Source organism: Primulina tabacum, chromosome 3 (assembly GCF_025594145.1).
Source record: "Primulina tabacum isolate GXHZ01 chromosome 3, ASM2559414v2, whole genome shotgun sequence".
NCBI lineage: Eukaryota > Viridiplantae > Streptophyta > Magnoliopsida > Lamiales > Gesneriaceae > Primulina > Primulina tabacum.
Genome location: NC_134552.1, coordinates 17,030,559 through 17,048,960, shown reverse-complemented (window position 1 = coordinate 17,048,960; position 18,402 = coordinate 17,030,559). Strand labels below are relative to the sequence as shown.

General features: G+C 34.4%; 1 protein-coding gene across 4 annotated transcripts; it reads right to left on the bottom strand.

The window, feature by feature from the left end:
• Positions 1-385: 385 nt before the first annotated feature.
• LOC142540870 (bifunctional riboflavin kinase/FMN phosphatase) lies at positions 386-16,012 on the bottom strand. Of its 4 annotated transcripts, XM_075647300.1 has the most exons (12): positions 15,935-16,012; positions 5,957-6,051; positions 4,153-4,242; positions 3,394-3,580; positions 2,576-2,706; positions 2,435-2,504; positions 2,267-2,332; positions 1,821-1,975; positions 1,655-1,750; positions 1,042-1,193; positions 859-942; positions 386-673 (listed from the first exon to the last, which is right to left on the bottom strand). In XM_075647300.1, exons 3-12 carry the CDS (start codon positions 4,220-4,222, stop codon positions 533-535), a joined length of 1,152 nt encoding a protein of 383 aa, XP_075503415.1. In that variant the 5' UTR covers positions 4,223-4,242; positions 5,957-6,051; positions 15,935-16,012; the 3' UTR covers positions 386-532. The 4 variants fall into 4 exon arrangements, with proteins under 4 accessions (XP_075503415.1, XP_075503412.1, XP_075503414.1 ...); XM_075647297.1 differs by lacking the exons at positions 5,957-6,051; positions 15,935-16,012 and adding an exon at positions 5,855-5,947; XM_075647299.1 differs by lacking the exons at positions 5,957-6,051; positions 15,935-16,012 and adding an exon at positions 5,677-5,789.
• Between the last annotated feature and the right edge of the window lie 2,390 nt (positions 16,013-18,402).

The window sequence follows — 18,402 nt, the reverse complement described above, 5'->3', positions numbered from 1 at the left end:
CTTTTAGCTTTCCAGTCTTTTTCCTCTTGAGAAATGAACATTCGAAAAATGAAACAATAACATCATATGATTTGGCATTTAATTATATTTTCGAAGAAATATTTATAATTGATTGGCACATTATTATTCTCATGTTCCTAACAGATTGTGTTTTCTAATAATATATTTTGTGTTTAAAAAAAAACAAACTTTGTTTAAATAAGTATTTTAAAACTGTTTTTAGTGTTTTCTAACAGAGTAGGTCTCTTGTGAGACGGTCTCACGAATCTTTTCGGGTACCGATATTCACAATAAAAAGTAATACTCTTAACATAAAAAGTAATACTTTTTCATGAATGACCCAAATAAAAGATCCGTCTCACAAATACGACTCATGAGACCAGTCTCATATAAGTTTTTGCCTTTCTAATAATATATATTGTGTCCATTGCTCTGCCGGTTATACATTTGCTGGATGTATTGAACATTTATATTCGATGACATAATCAAATCAATGAGTTACTAGTTGGCCAAACAATTTGTGGATAACTAATTAGCAGCTGTGTTGCAAACTTTTCTTCAAGTATGCATCCTCCTTGTACTTTAAATAAAGGGGAAGATCGAGAGCTCTCTCTGCGATTTCTCTGTCCTCGTAAATCTTTGCTATCAGGGTTTCGAGTGACGGGAAATTGGCCTGTATGATCACAAGTCTTACGTTATGATCCAACATCGATCTCATAAGTAATTATGGATTGACCAGATAAGTTAAAGAAACTATCCTTGTATTCTATTGAGCTTATGTATCTGACACTAAATGTCGGTTATACAGGAGAAGGTAAGGCATGGCACGTAACATATGAAAATGAAGTTATGTGGTACCTCGGGCCTTACATAGCCGACAATAACAAGTTGCAAGTCCTCTCCGTAGAAGTCCTTGTTGAAATCATGAAGCAGCCATGGCTCCTGTGGTTATCTCGTGCATCAAGAATTTCGCAGCAAATAGAGAACAGGCCTAGCAAGTAAAGGTTTAAAAAAAAGCTAAAGAGCTATTGTTTGGCTCACTATGGTTTTCTCGGTATTGTTGAAGTAAGGATTCCAACCAATGCTCATGACCATCTTATAAACACCTCGGGTGGCTAAACGGGCCCAACCAAAATAAACTCCTGAAGGATGATCAGAAAGTAGAGCCGAGTAGCCTTCCGTGGACAAATTAGCTGGAATGATTAAATATAACAAAAAAAAAACTGAGTGAGGAATTTAACTGTTTTTGGACCACCCTAATCACAATCACGATTGATTGAAACTGCCATGACATATTATGAGTGGGTGCAACTTAACATAAAATAGAAGATTACTATCAGCTGTGGAGGTATGTACTTGGTTACCAAGCAAATCAAACCACCGAAAACAGAACTAAATTCAACATATCCAAATCGACTAATTTTTACAGACCAAGCTAACCAGCCTGATTCACACCAAAGCCAACATAATTAGAATAATACGCAATAATAAAATTTATAACCAAAACAAACAAATTTATTCTCTCGGTTTCTTCGGTATGTTCAGTTTTGAGGAAAAATAGTTGCAATGGCCAAACTGAATTGCCAGTTTAGTCTATCTGAGCTTCTATACAACCCTTAGCAGGGAAAGTCTAAAGAGATTGAGAAGTCAAAACCTGTAGGGATTCCAAGGACCTTTGAGCCACGGCCAAATCCTTTGATGACAGGACCGCCAATGTACCAAGGTTCTATTGGTAAAGTACCTTCAACCCCTGTACCAATGACAGGGTCAATACACAGTGGAAGTGGAAGTGGACACGGAAAAAAACCCGGCTGACTCACAGTCTTCAAATGCAGGCAGGCCCCACTTTTCTGGTCGAAAATCTAGCAGAGAATTGATGACCTCATCGGCTGAGGTGAAAAGTTGAGACTGTTTAGGGAGGGATGGGACAGCAACCACTTCCATTCCAGCCTCCTTACCAGCAATAACGCCGGGCCTAGCAAGTGGTAAAGAATTCATTAAATAAAATTCTAAAAGACTGATTGCTCTTGGATGATCCATGTATTTATTTGGATTGAAATTTTTTAATAAGCAAGGCATTCTGGATGCCTTGTCATGAATCCACCTAGAATTAAGAAGGGCTATTTTAAATCATTTTAAATTTGCTTGATTGGCTGGTAATGTGTCTACTTATGCGTAACCATAGTAGTGGACAGGTATAATGAGCAAAGTGTTTAAAATGAGACTTCCTTTAATGAGAAAAACATCTTAGGAATAAGATGCTTACAATGAATCTTCAATTACGAGACAGCTGGAAGGATCCATCTTAAGTCTTTCAGCTGCTTCAATATATCTTCAATAGTATGCCAACACAAACTAAAAAATATGAGCATTGAATTTCTGTACAACAAACATCTACAACGCACAAGATCTAGTTGCACTCATTCCAACTTACATTTCAGGAGATGGCTTCCCACTCTTGACTTCATCACCTCCTATGATAAAAGAGAATGATTCTTTCCAACCTAAAAATTCAAAATGAAGCTGAAGTGAACAAAATAACACAACTTAAAATATCACAATCAAGAATAAATACCCTGGTGGTGAGATATCTTGGCTTCAATATTTGCCTTTGGAGAATTTGAAGCCAGGACCAATGGCACCCCATTACTTTTTAAATATTTGATTAATCTGTTGGCACCAGGTTGAGCTTTAATCTTGCACCATCTGAAGCAAAATTCAGAGACGCGGTTGGTATAAAAACAAGAAAAGGAATCTTCAGGTAAAGTTTCTACATAATAATTCATTACCATTTCTACATAAACATGAATACCATGTAGAACTAGTTGAAGCTGGGGTTATAGAAAGTTTTAACAGAAACAATGAAAAAAGGAAATCACTCCAGTAGTTTCATGAACAACACTTCTCTTTTGAAGAAGTATCAAACACCATATACAAGAAACGTAAAAACTGTAATCATTTATGTGAGAAACAGACTTCATTTTTCCAATTAAAAGACAAATAAACAATAAACTGACATACAAGATAAAAGACAGTGGTTGTAAACTTTCGTAAGAGCAAACAGCCGGTGATTTCCCAATTCATAAGCATTTAAAATGACACGCTTCATGACATCTAGATATAAAGGTAGCATATTAGCATTTAACACTCCACGTCACAATCAGACGAATATTACAGTGAACCATCTGTGATGCCACATCATTCCGGTTTTAAAATATTTTTGCCCTGGCATTGTTTATTGCTCAAAGTCCCTTTTGGTTTTCATTTATTCTTTGCAAACTCTCAAGTACAGACAAGAAGATTTTAGACATAGAAGTGATATGATTTTCTTTTATTGCATAACCAAAAATTAAAGCTGATTAAAATAGAGAAGGGTTGGGTTCGTAAAATTACTGATCAGAGAAAATTGGAGAAGTTTCTGATAAAAGTTCATCTGCGGATATGGAAAGTTCGTAATCTTCAACAACAGCGGCAGCAGCTTCATAGGGTGTCTTTCCTACAATTCTATGAGCTCTTCTTCCATCCCACTGCTTCCCATGTTTAACCAAGTAAACCCTCAAAACATCACTCACAATGCAATCTGGAATTAATATATGTTACTTTACCGCAGGACAGCCAGCACATACTTAGAAAATTGTGAAACAAAAAATAAAACCACTGAAATAATGCAGTACCTTTAAGTTCAATATCCCAAATTGCCCTTGTTGGACAAAAATTTCATCACAATCATAGAATGACTTTTGTTTCACTACTTAATACTTATTTTGAAGCAAGACAATAGACTCATCATCAACTCATCTAGTTTGAACAAAGGCAATAGAAAAAAGGAAAGAACAGGTATGACAATGATAAACAACACGCATGGGCCTTCTGTATCCATTTGTGGGTCATTACCTTATCTAGTTTTAATGTAGGCAATGAAAAAAAGGTAAGAATGGGTATGATAATAATAATCAACAACATTGGCCTTCTGTTTTCAACATGAAGTGAGAATACCATGTCTTACATCTCATTGCCGCAAACCTTCAGATAATGTAAAATGATTGAATTAGACAGACTTGATTTCCATAAAATCAAAAGAGAGATGCAAGAAACTCCACAAACACCATAACAAAATAATTGATCAAGCAAATTAATTCAGCACAACATCACCTGTATTTAGAAGTGTTCCATCCAAATCTAGAATAACACAAGACACAAGCTTCCTGAAAGAATTTGTCATCGACAGTTCGCGCTTTAAACCTAAAATACAGAGTCAAATTTAGGATTCCATCAACATTAGATAACTGCAATACCCTTCACTCAGTTCAAAAATTGTCTTTAGATTGAAGAAAAACATGTAAGTTTCTGGGGCACATAAACCATGTTTTCTATAAAAACAAAAAATTCTAATCGAGCAACCATCAGAATAGAGAAGTTACCTAAAGACGCATCTAAATGGCAAAAAAAATTATCTAAAGAATCAAAATTTTATCTACTTGCAAGCATGGTTCGCAATATCGGTATGTTCCGGCCGTTCCATAACCGGAACTTCAATGGCTGATACAAATTTCCTACCTGGAACGGATGGTGCTCTGAAGCTCCGTTAATCACTGCGATAACGGTAGAGAACGGCCGTTATGTAGGAAAGTAACGGATTTTGGCGAGAGGAACGGCCGATTTACCCCATTTTCCTAATTTTGCCCTAATTTTTCCGCCATGTATGTTGGAGAAAGGGCTGTGTGTAGGAGAAAAGTGTGTGTGAGAGAGAGGAAGAGTTTGGAAGAGAGAGAGAAATGGGCCAACTTTTTTCTTTTGGTTTTTTTTTTCCTTCAATTTTTTATGATTAAAAAACATGATATTAATAATTTTGAAAATGATTAGTGATCAATTAACTACTTGATAAATATAAAAGTCAACTTTTATTTTAATTAAATGATTGTATTTTATGTTAACAAATATTTTAAATAATTCTATTTTATCTTCCAAAGCTTTTACTCAACTAATTTTTTTAAAAAAAAACATTGATTTATTCGAAATTAAAATTGAACGTATTCGTTTATTAAATGTGGGTAAACCAATTTTGATATCTATGCTATCTGTATTATTCTATATTATATTATTAAATTTGAGACTCTAGAATAACTGTCTTTTAATGTCATGGTCTATTTTAATGTCATCGATTGTAAAATATTTATTTTGATTTAAGTATTTCAGTTGATGTTAAATAATATGTAACTCTAAAGTAAGCTTTGAAGAAATATGATTCGAATTTAGGTTAACATAGGTATCTCAATTGAAAATTTTTCAAAAATTTAATTAATTATAACTCAAAATTTTCTTAATAGTATATTTCAATTTTGAGATGGTTGTGAAACTTTTGATATATAACAAAAATATGCTTTGTGATTCAATAAGGTGTGAATAAAATTTAAAAAATATATTACTATCTTGTTTTCATCAAATAATTTATTTAAATGATATTTATTTTGATTTACATATTTTTAAATATGTTTTCAAAATTTTCAATTTATATTAATTTTTAAATAATATCATCGGAGCAATGGTTCCGTGAAATATCGTGAGAACTGGAACGGTGACTTCTGCGACGGTCTCCGCGACCGCGATTACCGAACCATGCTTGCAAGTATGCATTCAAACAAATAAAATGAATCGATTTGATAGATGATTGCAAACCTTCAAGAATTGCAAATAAAGATATTGGCAAGCGTAATTTCTATTTCTTCTTTTCTCCCTCTTCCTCTTCAATTTTAAATAAAGAAATTATTTCAGGCATTCTAACAAATTCCTCCCATTTGGATAAACGCTAGAACCACACAGAAGTAGATAACCTAGTTCAGGAAATAAAACATACACCTTGTGTGCAAAGTATGCAACGTTCTATGTTTGACAAAGCAGACATTAGAAACTCGAACACGATTAGCACCACAGAGCATGATTCGGCAAAAATAATCACCTTTATTCGGGAATTGAACGTTTCTTGGATTTAATAAGAGAGGAACCGCCGATTCACCAAATTGCCCTAATATTTCCGTCCATGCTGCTGTCACACTGTGTGTAGAAGAAAGAGAAGGATGACCCCTTGGATGGAACCGTATTTTTTTCCCATTTTTCTTCACTATTTCAATATTATCCTAGCAAGTTATCTTTCGTGTTTTTTTATAAATTGACATATAGGTTGATAATTCAAAAAAAATTGAGCAAATCATATAGAAAGATAAATATTACAGCATAGAATAATCTTAGAATTTGTCCGATATAATTTACTTTATCGATATAATTTACAAGCTACTTACATTCAAAGTTTAACTTTACTTGGAGCATCTAACCTTGCTTTTGTTAAAAAAATTTGTTTTTAAAATGATTTTAAAGTAAGTTTAATAATCTAAAAATGATTTTAATGATTTGGAAAAATGGTTGTTACTTTAGAAAATTATTAGTGCTATGGTTGATTAATTCATATTAGTACAACGATGCACGCCTAATATTTTTACAATTCATTTTGTTTATATTTAAATGAAGATCAAAATATATAAGAAAATAGTGAGAGATCCACACTGCAATTTTGATATATGAATTAAAAAATAAATAGAAAAAAAAAGATTCAAGTAGAAATTGAACCCACAATTTCATGTCTCTAACACAAAGACTTTATCCACTAAACTGCATGTGACTTGTATTAAAATTTTAATACTTTATTAATATATATAATTATTAAAACAGATCATGACATCAAAAAATAGTTACTCTAAGTGTCTTAAAGGGCCACCATAGGCCACATCGAATTGAGATTATATCATTTATATAGATACAATATTTTCCAAAATCAATAAATTTTTGAAGAGAATAAAACTAATATTGTAAATTCAAGTCATATTTCATAATCATGAAAAATCTTATATGTGGTATTTTAAAAGGCAAAACTTGTGTGAGACGGTCTCACGGGTCGTATTTTGTGATACGGATATTTTATTTGGGTCATCCATGAAAAAGTATTACTTTTTATGCTAAGAGTATTACTTTTTATTGTGAATATCGGTAGAGTTGACCCGTCTCACAGATAAATATTCGTGAGATCGTCTGACAAGAGGCCTACTCATTTTAAAATCCTCTTAAATAGTTTGCATTGTTTATGAATATAAAATACAAATTTTGAATATACAAATAAATCGAAGTCTAAATAAAATATGATAAACTAATCAAGAAAAATGACAGATATATATTATGTAAACGCATATTGATCCGATTAACACTTAGCTCGACTCTCCAATATTCTTCCAAAATAGATCTAAAATTCGAATTATATTATTGGAGCGATATTATCTGGGAATGCTTCCACTTTGAACTACGACTTTGGATCAGTCCGAACCCAATGTCACCTCCAACGATGGAAATGGTCCATACAGAAAAAAATTTGAATATTATCATGACAATTATTTTTCTCATTATTAATCAAAACATGACATTTAGATGACAAAAACTTGTGTGAGACGATCTCACGGGTCGTATTTTATGAGACGGATCTCTTATTTGGATCATCCATGAAACAATATTACTTTTTATGCTAAGAGAATTAATTTTTATTGTGAATATCGGTAGGATTGACACGGCTCATAGATAAAGATTTGTGGGACCGTCTCACAAAAGGCTTACTACATTTAAATCATTTTACGGATTAAAAGAGTTGAGTTGTATTATTATCATCAGATATAATATATTAGGGGCAGCCTTGAGAAGGTCAAGCTGGCGCTGCCGCACAAGGCCCCGCCGGAGAAGGCGTAATTTTTTTAAAATTTTAGTAATTTTATTTATGTTTTCTTTAACTGAAGGTATATTAATCTATTTTTAGTTGGGGTAACTAGTAACAATGAGTTTCTAGAAAAGCTTAGTTACGAATTAGCTATGGTCTATGATTTCGATTGAGAGTAAAATGAGAGTGAGCAATGCGTGACAAAGCATCCAGAATGCCTTGCTTATTAAAAAATTTCAATCCAAATAAATACATGGATCATCCAAGATCAATATGTCTTTTAGTATGTTATTTCATGAATTCGCAGATACACGAGTCCAAATTAATATGATCTTTTTCAAGTTTCTTTGTGACTGTGATGGAGGAATTTGCAGCAAAATTAAACAAATGAATTACATTAAAAGCTATGTAGTGAACATTCCACAAAGTTTCCTCTTAACATCTATATCTATACATGTATCATATGTATGCATGTTCACAAATATTTCATGTTTAATTCAAGCAACACGATGCAGCAGCAGCGTTTATTAAGAATAAAAAGAAATAAGCATACTTTTCATTAGCCTCGCATTGTACAACATTTTTTCTACACTAATGGAATTGCATCAACAAAATCTACATTTCTCGTTAGTGTCATACATCTACGAACCAAATAAGTTTTAACACTCTTAATATCTTACAGAGACAACCAGCTCCCAGGTCTTCTGAGAGCAAACAAACCAGTCATTCATTCACAATCCTTAAAATTCGATGGTTCTTGCGTAGAATATTACTTCATACGTATATTAAAAATAGTGTTCTTACAAAATAATCTGGTTCTAGTGTATTAGCTTTCGTAAAACCAATTATGAAAAAGAAGTCGTAAACAAAAAGACACTCGTTCTCTTTATATTTTTTGATTTTTTTTTAATGTTAATATCACTTTATCCTTCACTTTTTAATAAATAATACGTTTTTCACCCAACATGCTTTAATGAGACTTAAACTTTAACAGTTAAAAGAATGTATAAGAAATTTTGAAAAATAAAACATAATTTTGGTACATATGAACTCAATAAAATTATAGAAAGAAATAGTATATATATAAAATAAATCGTAATGTAGACTTTTAATTTTTGAGTAATTTTAGGCATCATGACAGAAGTAAATACTGTGAATATTTTTCAAAAAAAAAAATGGCAATAATTTTGACCTTGCTTTAGAAATATATCTTTTTAAATCTTTCTTGAAATAAACATGGCCCCTGCCAAGAATCATTTAGACTTATATGCCCAACACCAAACACCCAAGCGGACCCTCTCCATTCACATGGAATTCACCCTCCATATGTCTAATTCCAGGGAGTATACTGCCAAATTTAAACGATGTTTGAACATGTTACTCTGTAATAATGTCGCATAAATTATTAAATTTATTTATTATTTTATTTTTAAAAAGATAACGTGTCTCTCACAATTCATGTAAGCGATATTAACGCTTTTGGCTTAAATCTTCACTCTAACATTAAATGAATAGTAATTTAGAACATAAAAATATCTCAAATATATCATAATGTAGAAACATAAGCAGACTTGTGATCATACAGGCCAATTTCCCGTCACTCGAAACCCTGATAGCAAAGATTTATGAGGACAGAGAAATCGCAGAGAGAGCTCTCGATCTTCCCCTTTATTTAAAGTACAAGGAGGATGCATACTTGAAGAAAAGTTTGCAACACAGCTGCTAATTAGTTATCCACAAATTGTTTGGCCAACTAGTAACTCATTGATTTGATTATGTCATCGAATATAAATGTTCAATACATCCAGCAAATGTATAACCACACAATATATATTATTAGAAAGGCAAAAACTTATATGAGACGGTCTCATGAGTCGTATTTGTGAGACGGATCTCTTATTTGGGTCATTCATGAAAAAGTATTACTTTTTATGTTAAGAGTATTACTTTTTATCGTGAGACCGTCTCACAAGAGACTTACTCTATTATAAAACACTAAAAACAGTTTTAAAATACTTATTTAAACAAAGTTTGTTTCTTTTTTAAACACAAAATATATTATTAGAAAACACAGTATGTTAGGAACATGAGAATTGTGGTTTCATTGTGCCAACTCAACCATCTTAGTCAGCATTTAATGAGTGACATGGCAAAGTTAACAACTTCAGAGCTGAGGGATCGAGAAAGTAACTGGAGAGGAAGGCTTTTGTTGTAACAGATAGGATAACTGAATACAGGAGTTATGCCCATATAAATAGAAGCAAGGAGTCTTGAAGGAAGGCAGTTCTTTGAATAGGTTCATTCGGTCATCTCTGAAGGAATAGAAGTACACCAAGAGAGAATTCAAGAGCATGTGTTCTGAGGAAGAAGAGAGTGCATGTTGAGAGTGAATTCTGTATGAGTGCTTGTTGGTTTTTCTTTGTAATTCAAACTCAGATTGTTGATGAATAAAGATGAGCTCCTCCCGTGGATGTAGGTCGATTAATGACCGAACCACGTAAATCGTGTCTTGAGAGTTATTTTCTTTTATTTTGCTTATCTTGTGTTGAGTTCTTGGATTGATTGTCTCGTAATTTCTCAAGTGTGATCTGTTAACGAGTGATTACAAGAGATTCTGAGAGCTTGGATCCATTACAAGTGGTATCAGAGCCAGGTTCTAAGCTGTACAAGTCAAAGCGATGGGTACAAAGATTGAGGTAGAACGTTTTGACGGAAAATGAGATTTTGGTTTATGGCGAAGGAGAATGTACGCCATTCTTGTTCAACAGAAAGTTGCGAAAGCCCTACTGGGTGAAAAGAATCTCCCTGATACACTTGACCGTGAGAAGAAAGATGAAATTCTTGAATTGGCGTTCAGCACCCTCACTCTAAATCTAGACGATAAAGTTCTTCGGGAAGTATCCTCGGAAAAAACAGCTGCTGGCATATGGAACAAGTTAGAATCTCTGTATATGAAAAAATCCCTTCAAGACAGAATCTATCTAAAAGGTAAACTATTCGGGTTCAAGATGACAGAAACTAAATCAATATGCGAAAATCTTGATGAGTTTAACAAGCTCATTTTAGACTTGCAAAATATTGGTACAGACGTAGAAGATGAAGATAAGGCCATTATCATTCTTAATGCTCTTCCAAGATCCTACTCAGTGTTCTCTGATACTATGAAGTATGCAAGGGAGTCCCTGTCATTCGAAAACATACAAAAGGCCCTAAAGGCAAAAGAATCTCAAACACACAATGAAAAGGAGTATAAAGATGTTGGAGATGGATTGTACTCTCGCGGCAGAACTGAAAAGAAGGATTCTCGATCAAAACACCGAAGTAGATCGAGATCCAAGACAAAACAATTCAAGTGCTTTCTCTGTCATAGACCCGGTCATATCAGAAGAAACTGTCCAGAACTTAAAAGAAATGGTGAAAAACATCGAGATCAAGGTGAGGCAGAGGCAACACTTGAAGGATATGAAAGTGGGGATGTCATGTGCACAGCAGACCTCAAAAAGGAAAAATGTTGGATACTAGACAGTGGATGCTCTTTTAATATGAGTCCTAATAAGGATTGGTTTGAGTCTCTAAATGAGTCCAATGGGGGACAAGTCATTCTTGGTAACAATAAAACCTGTAGAGTGAGTGGTATTGGGAACATCAGATTGAGATTAAGAGATGGTACTGAGAAAATCTTGGAAGAAGTGCGCTATGTACCAAAACTTAAAAGGAATCTCATTTCTCTTGGCACTCTTGATAAACAAGGATATACATTCAAAGCTGCTCAGGGAATATTAAGTGTCTCCAGAGGGTCTCTAATTCACATGAAAGGAACTCAGCAAAATGGCTTATACATTCTAGATGGAAGTACCATTGTTGGATCTGCTGCTACAATAGAAAAGGACCAAGATAATACAATGCTATGGCACTTAAGGCTTGGGCATGTCAGTGAGAAAGGCTTAATAGAATTACATAAGCAAGGACTGATACGAAATAAACAAATTACACCACTAGCATTTTGTGAAGATTGTGTAAAGGGAAAATCTACTAGAGTAAAGTTCACCAAAGGACTACATACGTCAAAGGATCACTTGCAATATGTGCACTCTGATCTGTGGGGGCCTTCACGTGTTGCTTCAAATGGTGGGGCCAGATATTTCCTATCCATAATTGATGACTTCTCTCGTAGAGTATGGGTTTACACATTAAAGAATAAGAGTAAAGCTTTAAATAAGTTCAAAACTTGGTTGACTCTCACTGAAAAAGGAAAAATGTTGGATACTAGACAGTGGATGCTCTTTTAATATGAGTCCTAATAAGGATTGGTTTGAGTCTCTAAATGAGTCCAATGGGGGACAAGTCATTCTTGGTAACAATAAAACCTGTAGAGTGAGTGGTATTGGGAACATCAGATTGAGATTAAGAGATGGTACTGAGAAAATCTTGGAAGAAGTGCGCTATGTACCAAAACTTAAAAGGAATCTCATTTCTCTTGGCACTCTTGATAAACAAGGATATACATTCAAAGCTGCTCAGGGAATATTAAGTGTCTCCAGAGGGTCTCTAATTCACATGAAAGGAACTCAGCAAAATGGCTTATACATTCTAGATGGAAGTACCATTGTTGGATCTGCTGCTACAATAGAAAAGGACCAAGATAATACAATGCTATGGCACTTAAGGCTTGGGCATGTCAGTGAGAAAGGCTTAATAGAATTACATAAGCAAGGACTGATACGAAATAAACAAATTACACCACTAGCATTTTGTGAAGATTGTGTAAAGGGAAAATCTACTAGAGTAAAGTTCACCAAAGGACTACATACGTCAAAGGATCCCTTGCAATATGTGCACTCTGATCTGTGGGGGCCTTCACGTGTTGCTTCAAATGGTGGGGCCAGATATTTCCTATCCATAATTGATGACTTCTCTCGTAGAGTATGGGTTTACACATTAAAGAATAAGAGTGAAGCTTTAAATAAGTTCAAAACTTGGTTGACTCTCACTGAAAATCAGTCCGGACAGAGACTTAAGAAGCTAAGGACAGACAATGGGCTAGAGTTTTGCTCAAAAGAGTTCTTTGAATTCTGTAGGGAAAAGGGTATCTCGAGGCACCTAACAATCCCTGGCACACCACAACAAAGATGGCACAGCAGAAAGAATGAATAGAACACTACTTGAAAGAGTGAGATGTATCATGTCCTATTCAGGATGCCCAAATCTTTCTGGGCCGAGGCAATAGCTACTGCATGCTATCTAATTAATAGAAGTCCATCAATACCATTGGGTTTTAAAACTCCCATGGAATTGTGGACAGGGTCACCTCCTAATCTAGATGAACTAAAAGTGTTTGGATGTGCAGCTTATGCACATATAAAACAAGGAAAACTAGATACAAGAGCCATCAAGTGTGTGTTTCTCGGCTACCCAGAAGGAGTTAAAGGCTATAGATTGTGGTGTATAGAACCTGGAACTCAAAGGCTACTTCTAAGCAGGGATGTGACCTTCAAAGAGGATATGTATCCTTTTAAAGATAAACCACTGAATATATCAACTCCAGAAATCAGTACCAGTAGCAATGATACATCTATCAAGGTGGAGCTTCCTAACCTACTACAGGAAAAGGATGATGTCATTCCAGACTCCACAGAAAGTACAACATCACAAAACACATACCTGGATGACTATCAATTAGCAAGGGACAGGGAACGAAGGACCATTAAACCACCACAGAAATATGGTCATGCAGACTTGGTCTCTTATGCTTTTTCAGTTGCCTCTCAAGTAAATGAAGATGAACCTCGAAATGTGGAAGAAGCAATGAATTCAGAAAAGAGGCACTCATGGTATACTGCAATGAAAGATGAAGTTGATTCCTTAATAAAAAATAAGACCTGGGAACTGGTCCCTAAGCCACAAAATCAGAGAATTGTTGGCTCTAAGTGGATCTTCAAGAAAAAAGAAGGTATACCTTGAGTTGAGAAGCCTAGATACAAGGCCAAGTTAGTGGCAAAAGGATACTCTCAAATTGAAGGGATAGACTACCAAGAAATTTTTTCACCTGTTGTCAAACACAGGTCAATAAGGATTGTGCTTGCCATTGTAGCTACTGAGGATCTTGAGCTGGAACAGCTGGATGTTAAGACAGCTTTTCTGCATGGAAACCTTGAAGAACTTATTTATATGGAGCAACCACAAAATTTTGAATTTAAGTCAAAATCACCACATGTATGTCTTCTAAGAAAATCCATTTATGGTCTCAAGCAAGCCCCTAGGCAATGATATAAGAAATTTGATGAGTTCATGTTGAATCACAACTTTGTAAGGAATAAGCATGACTGGTGTGTCTACCATAAGACACTTCAATGTGGAAGACAAATGCATCTCTTACTTTATGTTGATGACATGCTAATTGCATGTAATAACCTTACTGAAATACAGAAGCTGAAACATGAACTCAATGACCAATTTGAAATGAAAGACTTAGGGGCTGCCCAAAGGATACTAGGAATGGAGATAGTAAGAAACAGAACAAAGAGAGTTCTATGGCTTACTCAAACTGGATACCTGAGAAAAGTGCTTCAAAGGTTTGAGATGACAGACTGTAAGGCAGTGCAGGGACCACTTGCAAATCACTTTAAGCTGTCAACAAGCCAATCACCAAAGTCTGATCAGGACAAAGCCAATATGAAGAAAGTTCCATATGCAAGTGCTGTGGGATGTTTAATGTATGCTATGGTCTGTACTAGGCCAGATCTTGCTTATGCAGTTAGCTTAGCAAGTAGGTTCATGGCTAACCCGGGAAAAGAGCATTGGCAGGCAATTAAGTGGATCCTCAGATATCTTAAGGGAACCCTTGAGCTTGGGTTGATGTTTAGACATACTGGTGAGGCTTTGGACATTGCAACCGGGTATGTTGACTCAGACTTTGCTGGAAGCTTAGACACAAGAAGATCCTTAACCGGATACATCTTTATGGTGTATGGGACAGCAGTAAGTTGGAAAGCTATGCTACAACATGTGGTAGCTCTATCAACAACGGAAGCTGAGTACATTGCCGTTACTGAAGCTGTAAAAGAAGCCTTATGGATGAAAGGATTCTTGGAAGACTTGGGATATGCTCAAGAGACAATAAATGTTCACTGTGATAGCCAAAGTGCAGTACATTTATCCAAGCATCAAGTCTTCCATGAAAGATCAAAACACATAGATGTTCGATTGCATTTTGTAAGGGATGTGATTGATATAGGCTCTGTATCAATAAGGAAGATCAGTACAAAAGATAACCCTGCAGATATGTGTACAAAGGTTATTCCAAACTCAAAGTTTCAGCACTGTTTGAATTTGATAAATGTTTCCAGTGGGGAAAAGACGTAGAAGCAAGGAACCTGGAGAAGCTAATCAGTTTAAGCTGGTTGATTGTCAAGGTGGAGAATTGTGGTTTCATTGTGCCAACTCAACCATCTTAGTCAGCATTTAATGAGTGACATGGCAAAGTTACAACTTCAGAGCTGAGGGATCGAGAAAGTAACTGGAGAGGAAGGCTTTTGTTGTAACAGATAGGATAACTGAATAAAGGAGTTATGCCCATATAAATAGAAGCAAGGAGTCTTGAAGGAAGGCAGTTCTTTGAATAGGTTCATTCGGTCATCTCTGAAGGAATAGAAGTACACCAAGAGAGAATTCAAGAGCATGTGTTCTGAGGAAGAAGAGAGTGCATGTTGAGAGCGAATTCTGTATGAGTGCTTGTTGGTTTTTCTTTGTAATTCAAACTCAGATTGTTGATGAATAAAGATGAGCTCCTCCCGTGGATGTAGGTCGATTAATGACCGAACCACGTAAATCGTGTCTTGAGAGTTATTTTCTTTTATTTTGCTTATCTTGTGTTGAGTTCTTGGATTGATTGTCTCGTAATTTCTCAAGTGTGATCTGTTAACGAGTGATTACAAGAGATTCTGAGAGCTTGGATCCATTACAAGAATAATAATGTTCCAATTAAACTATACATCATAATCTACAAATCTGAAATATTTTCCAATTAAAAAAATTAATACATGCAATAAAACAAATTAAACTATATATCATAATCTACAAATCTGAAACATTTTCCAACATTTAATTAATTAACATACAATATAATAAATAGAAATCTGAACAAGATATAATAAGATTCAAAATATGAAATCTCCAGTTTAATACCTCAAAAACGGGAAGACGGGTCGTCGGAGAAGACACAAACACGCCGATATAGAAGCGAGACAAGAAATCGCAGTGAAAAACTGAGGCCGGAGAGACGCAAAATAGGCATTTAGCGACCGTTTATGATAAAACCGTCGCTAATAGCGACAGTTTTCACATAAATCGTTGCTATATTGCGACAGTTTACTAAACCGTCGCCGACGTCGCTAGTAGCGACGGTTTCAATACGCCGTCGCTAGTAGCGACGGTATAACCGTAGCTCATTAAGTCGCTAATATAAAGAACCATTTATACCGTCGCTCATTAAGTCGCTAATATAAAGAACCATTGCCATATTTTGCGACAACTTTTTAACAATCCGTCGCTAACATGTTTTTTTTTAGTTTAGATGCTAAATATTTCATATATTACATATTAATAGATAATATTTTCTTTTACACAGAATAACATGACTACAAAAGTCATATAATCATCTCAAGCTCCTATAGATGGGGAAGAGTCACATTCTCCATCATATGATAACATAAACAACATATATTATGACGTTGTTGGGAGGATGAAGAAAAGTCGCCTCCATGGTCTTGGCTCCCAGGCAAAAGTTACGTTTCCTCATGCAATGTCTACTTCTACGGGCAAGGGTCGTCCAGGTAGCACATCATCTGTTATAGAAGAGTTGAGAAAAGAGAATGCTGAGTGAAAGCTTGTACTGGTGCAATTAGAGAATACGAGCTCTTATAAATGACATACTTCGAGAAAACAATGCGCGCATTTATGTCCCGTATGGCTTTTTCTGAAACATTAGACCGTTGGTTGTTCGGATTGAGGATAGATTAAGGCAGTCGAAAAGATCCTAGGCTTCTAATTCAGAGACCAAATTGGAAATTGGGTTCATAAGATAGAGTCCGAAATTACTAAATCATTTTCTATATTGAGACGGAATAAAACAAATCGATCTCTATATTAGAGACCGAATTTTTTTATCATATTTGTCTCTAATTTAGAGACTGTACTTTTGTATTCCATCGCTAAATTAGATACCACTTTTATCATATCGATGTGTAAATTAGAAACCGATGCTGTAGCTCCGGTCTCTAAATTAGAGACAGATTAGTTAAATCGGTCCCTAATTAACAGCACGACCCAGTTTTTTGTCACCAACTAAATCGGTTGTAAATCGATATCTATTTACAAGGGGAAAAAAAAGCAAGGATCTTGACATATATGCTTATTGAATAAACATAATCTTTAAACTCCAAAGTTATTTGAATGATTGAGTAATAGTCAGATAATATATAAAACTTGTAGAGTATGTCTTTTTTTAGATGGGTCAACCCTACCGATATTCAGAATAAAAAGTAATAGTCTTACAATAAAAATTATTATTTTTTTCATGGATGACCCAAATAAGAGATTCATCTCACAAAATACGACATGTGAGACCGCCTCATGCAAATTTTTGCCAAACTTGTAATATACCAACTTTAAAAAAAAAAAATTTCCAGCCCACAATACGTGTTGGCCATTTAAAATGAGAAAAGGAAAAAAAAAAAAAAAAAAACAATTCGCATGTATTATTTATCAGTTATGCAATAAAATTAATCCACATACATACACAGATTTGGTGTAGATTATACTGTTAATTTATTGCTACTTCAACAGATCGAAGAAACTTTCATTTAGTATATTATCAAATCGATCAACATTTTATTAATTTTCTTCTTAAAAATCATCTCAGAATCTGCTCGATATTGACGACGAGAACTGAAAAAGGTATCCAAATTTAAAGGAAGTAATATGGAGGAAACCAAGTGTTGGACAGTTCAAAATCACGTTGGTTTTACGCCAAATGGCTTGTGAATTGAAGAGAGCTTCGAAATCTCATGCGCTGCGCAATCACTTGTTGCACTATGCAAATTTTATACGTATATTATTCATTTACTCATAACTAACCTAGTACTGCTGTCTCATAGGTGTCCAACTCCATCTGTTGCATATTCCCACGACATTCGAAAAAAGCTAGTGCTACTTTCATATCCATTGATGTATACTAATATTTATACCATATTATAAGATATGAGTAGTCTAAATAACTAATTTTTATAAAATTAAAATACCTTTATAAAATTACACTTTACACATCTTGTGCCTATGAATGCTAAAAACAAAATTTTTCAAATTTTCAGCTGGCATTTATTAGGTACATCTTTTTGAAAGCCAATAAAAGAATAAATATTTATATATTAATTAATTTCTTATTAATAAATTTCAGTTCTTACCTATAAAAGAGTAAAAGACAATGTTACGTAACACAATTTCATTCCCAAAAATAGTGATTCATGCATTATTATATTGTTTTGCCTAATGCAATATTAACCAACCACACATATGCAATGTATGTATAAATAATGGAACTTAATGATTCTAATCATATGATATTTTAAATATGTTAACAAAACACAAAAATTCAT

Excerpts from the sequence above, each read along its gene's own strand:
- LOC142540870 (XM_075647297.1), bottom strand. The coding sequence starts at position 5,936 with ATGCTCTGTGGTGCTAATCGTGTTCGAGTTTCTAATGTCTGCTTTGTC. Across the intron at positions 4,243-5,854 it reads GCATACTTTGCACACAAGGT|GTTTAAAGCGCGAACTGTCG; the intron begins GTATGTTTTATT and ends TCTGTATTTTAG. Across the intron at positions 2,505-2,575 it reads CAAGATATCTCACCACCAGG|GTTGGAAAGAATCATTCTCT; the intron begins GTATTTATTCTT and ends TTGAATTTTTAG.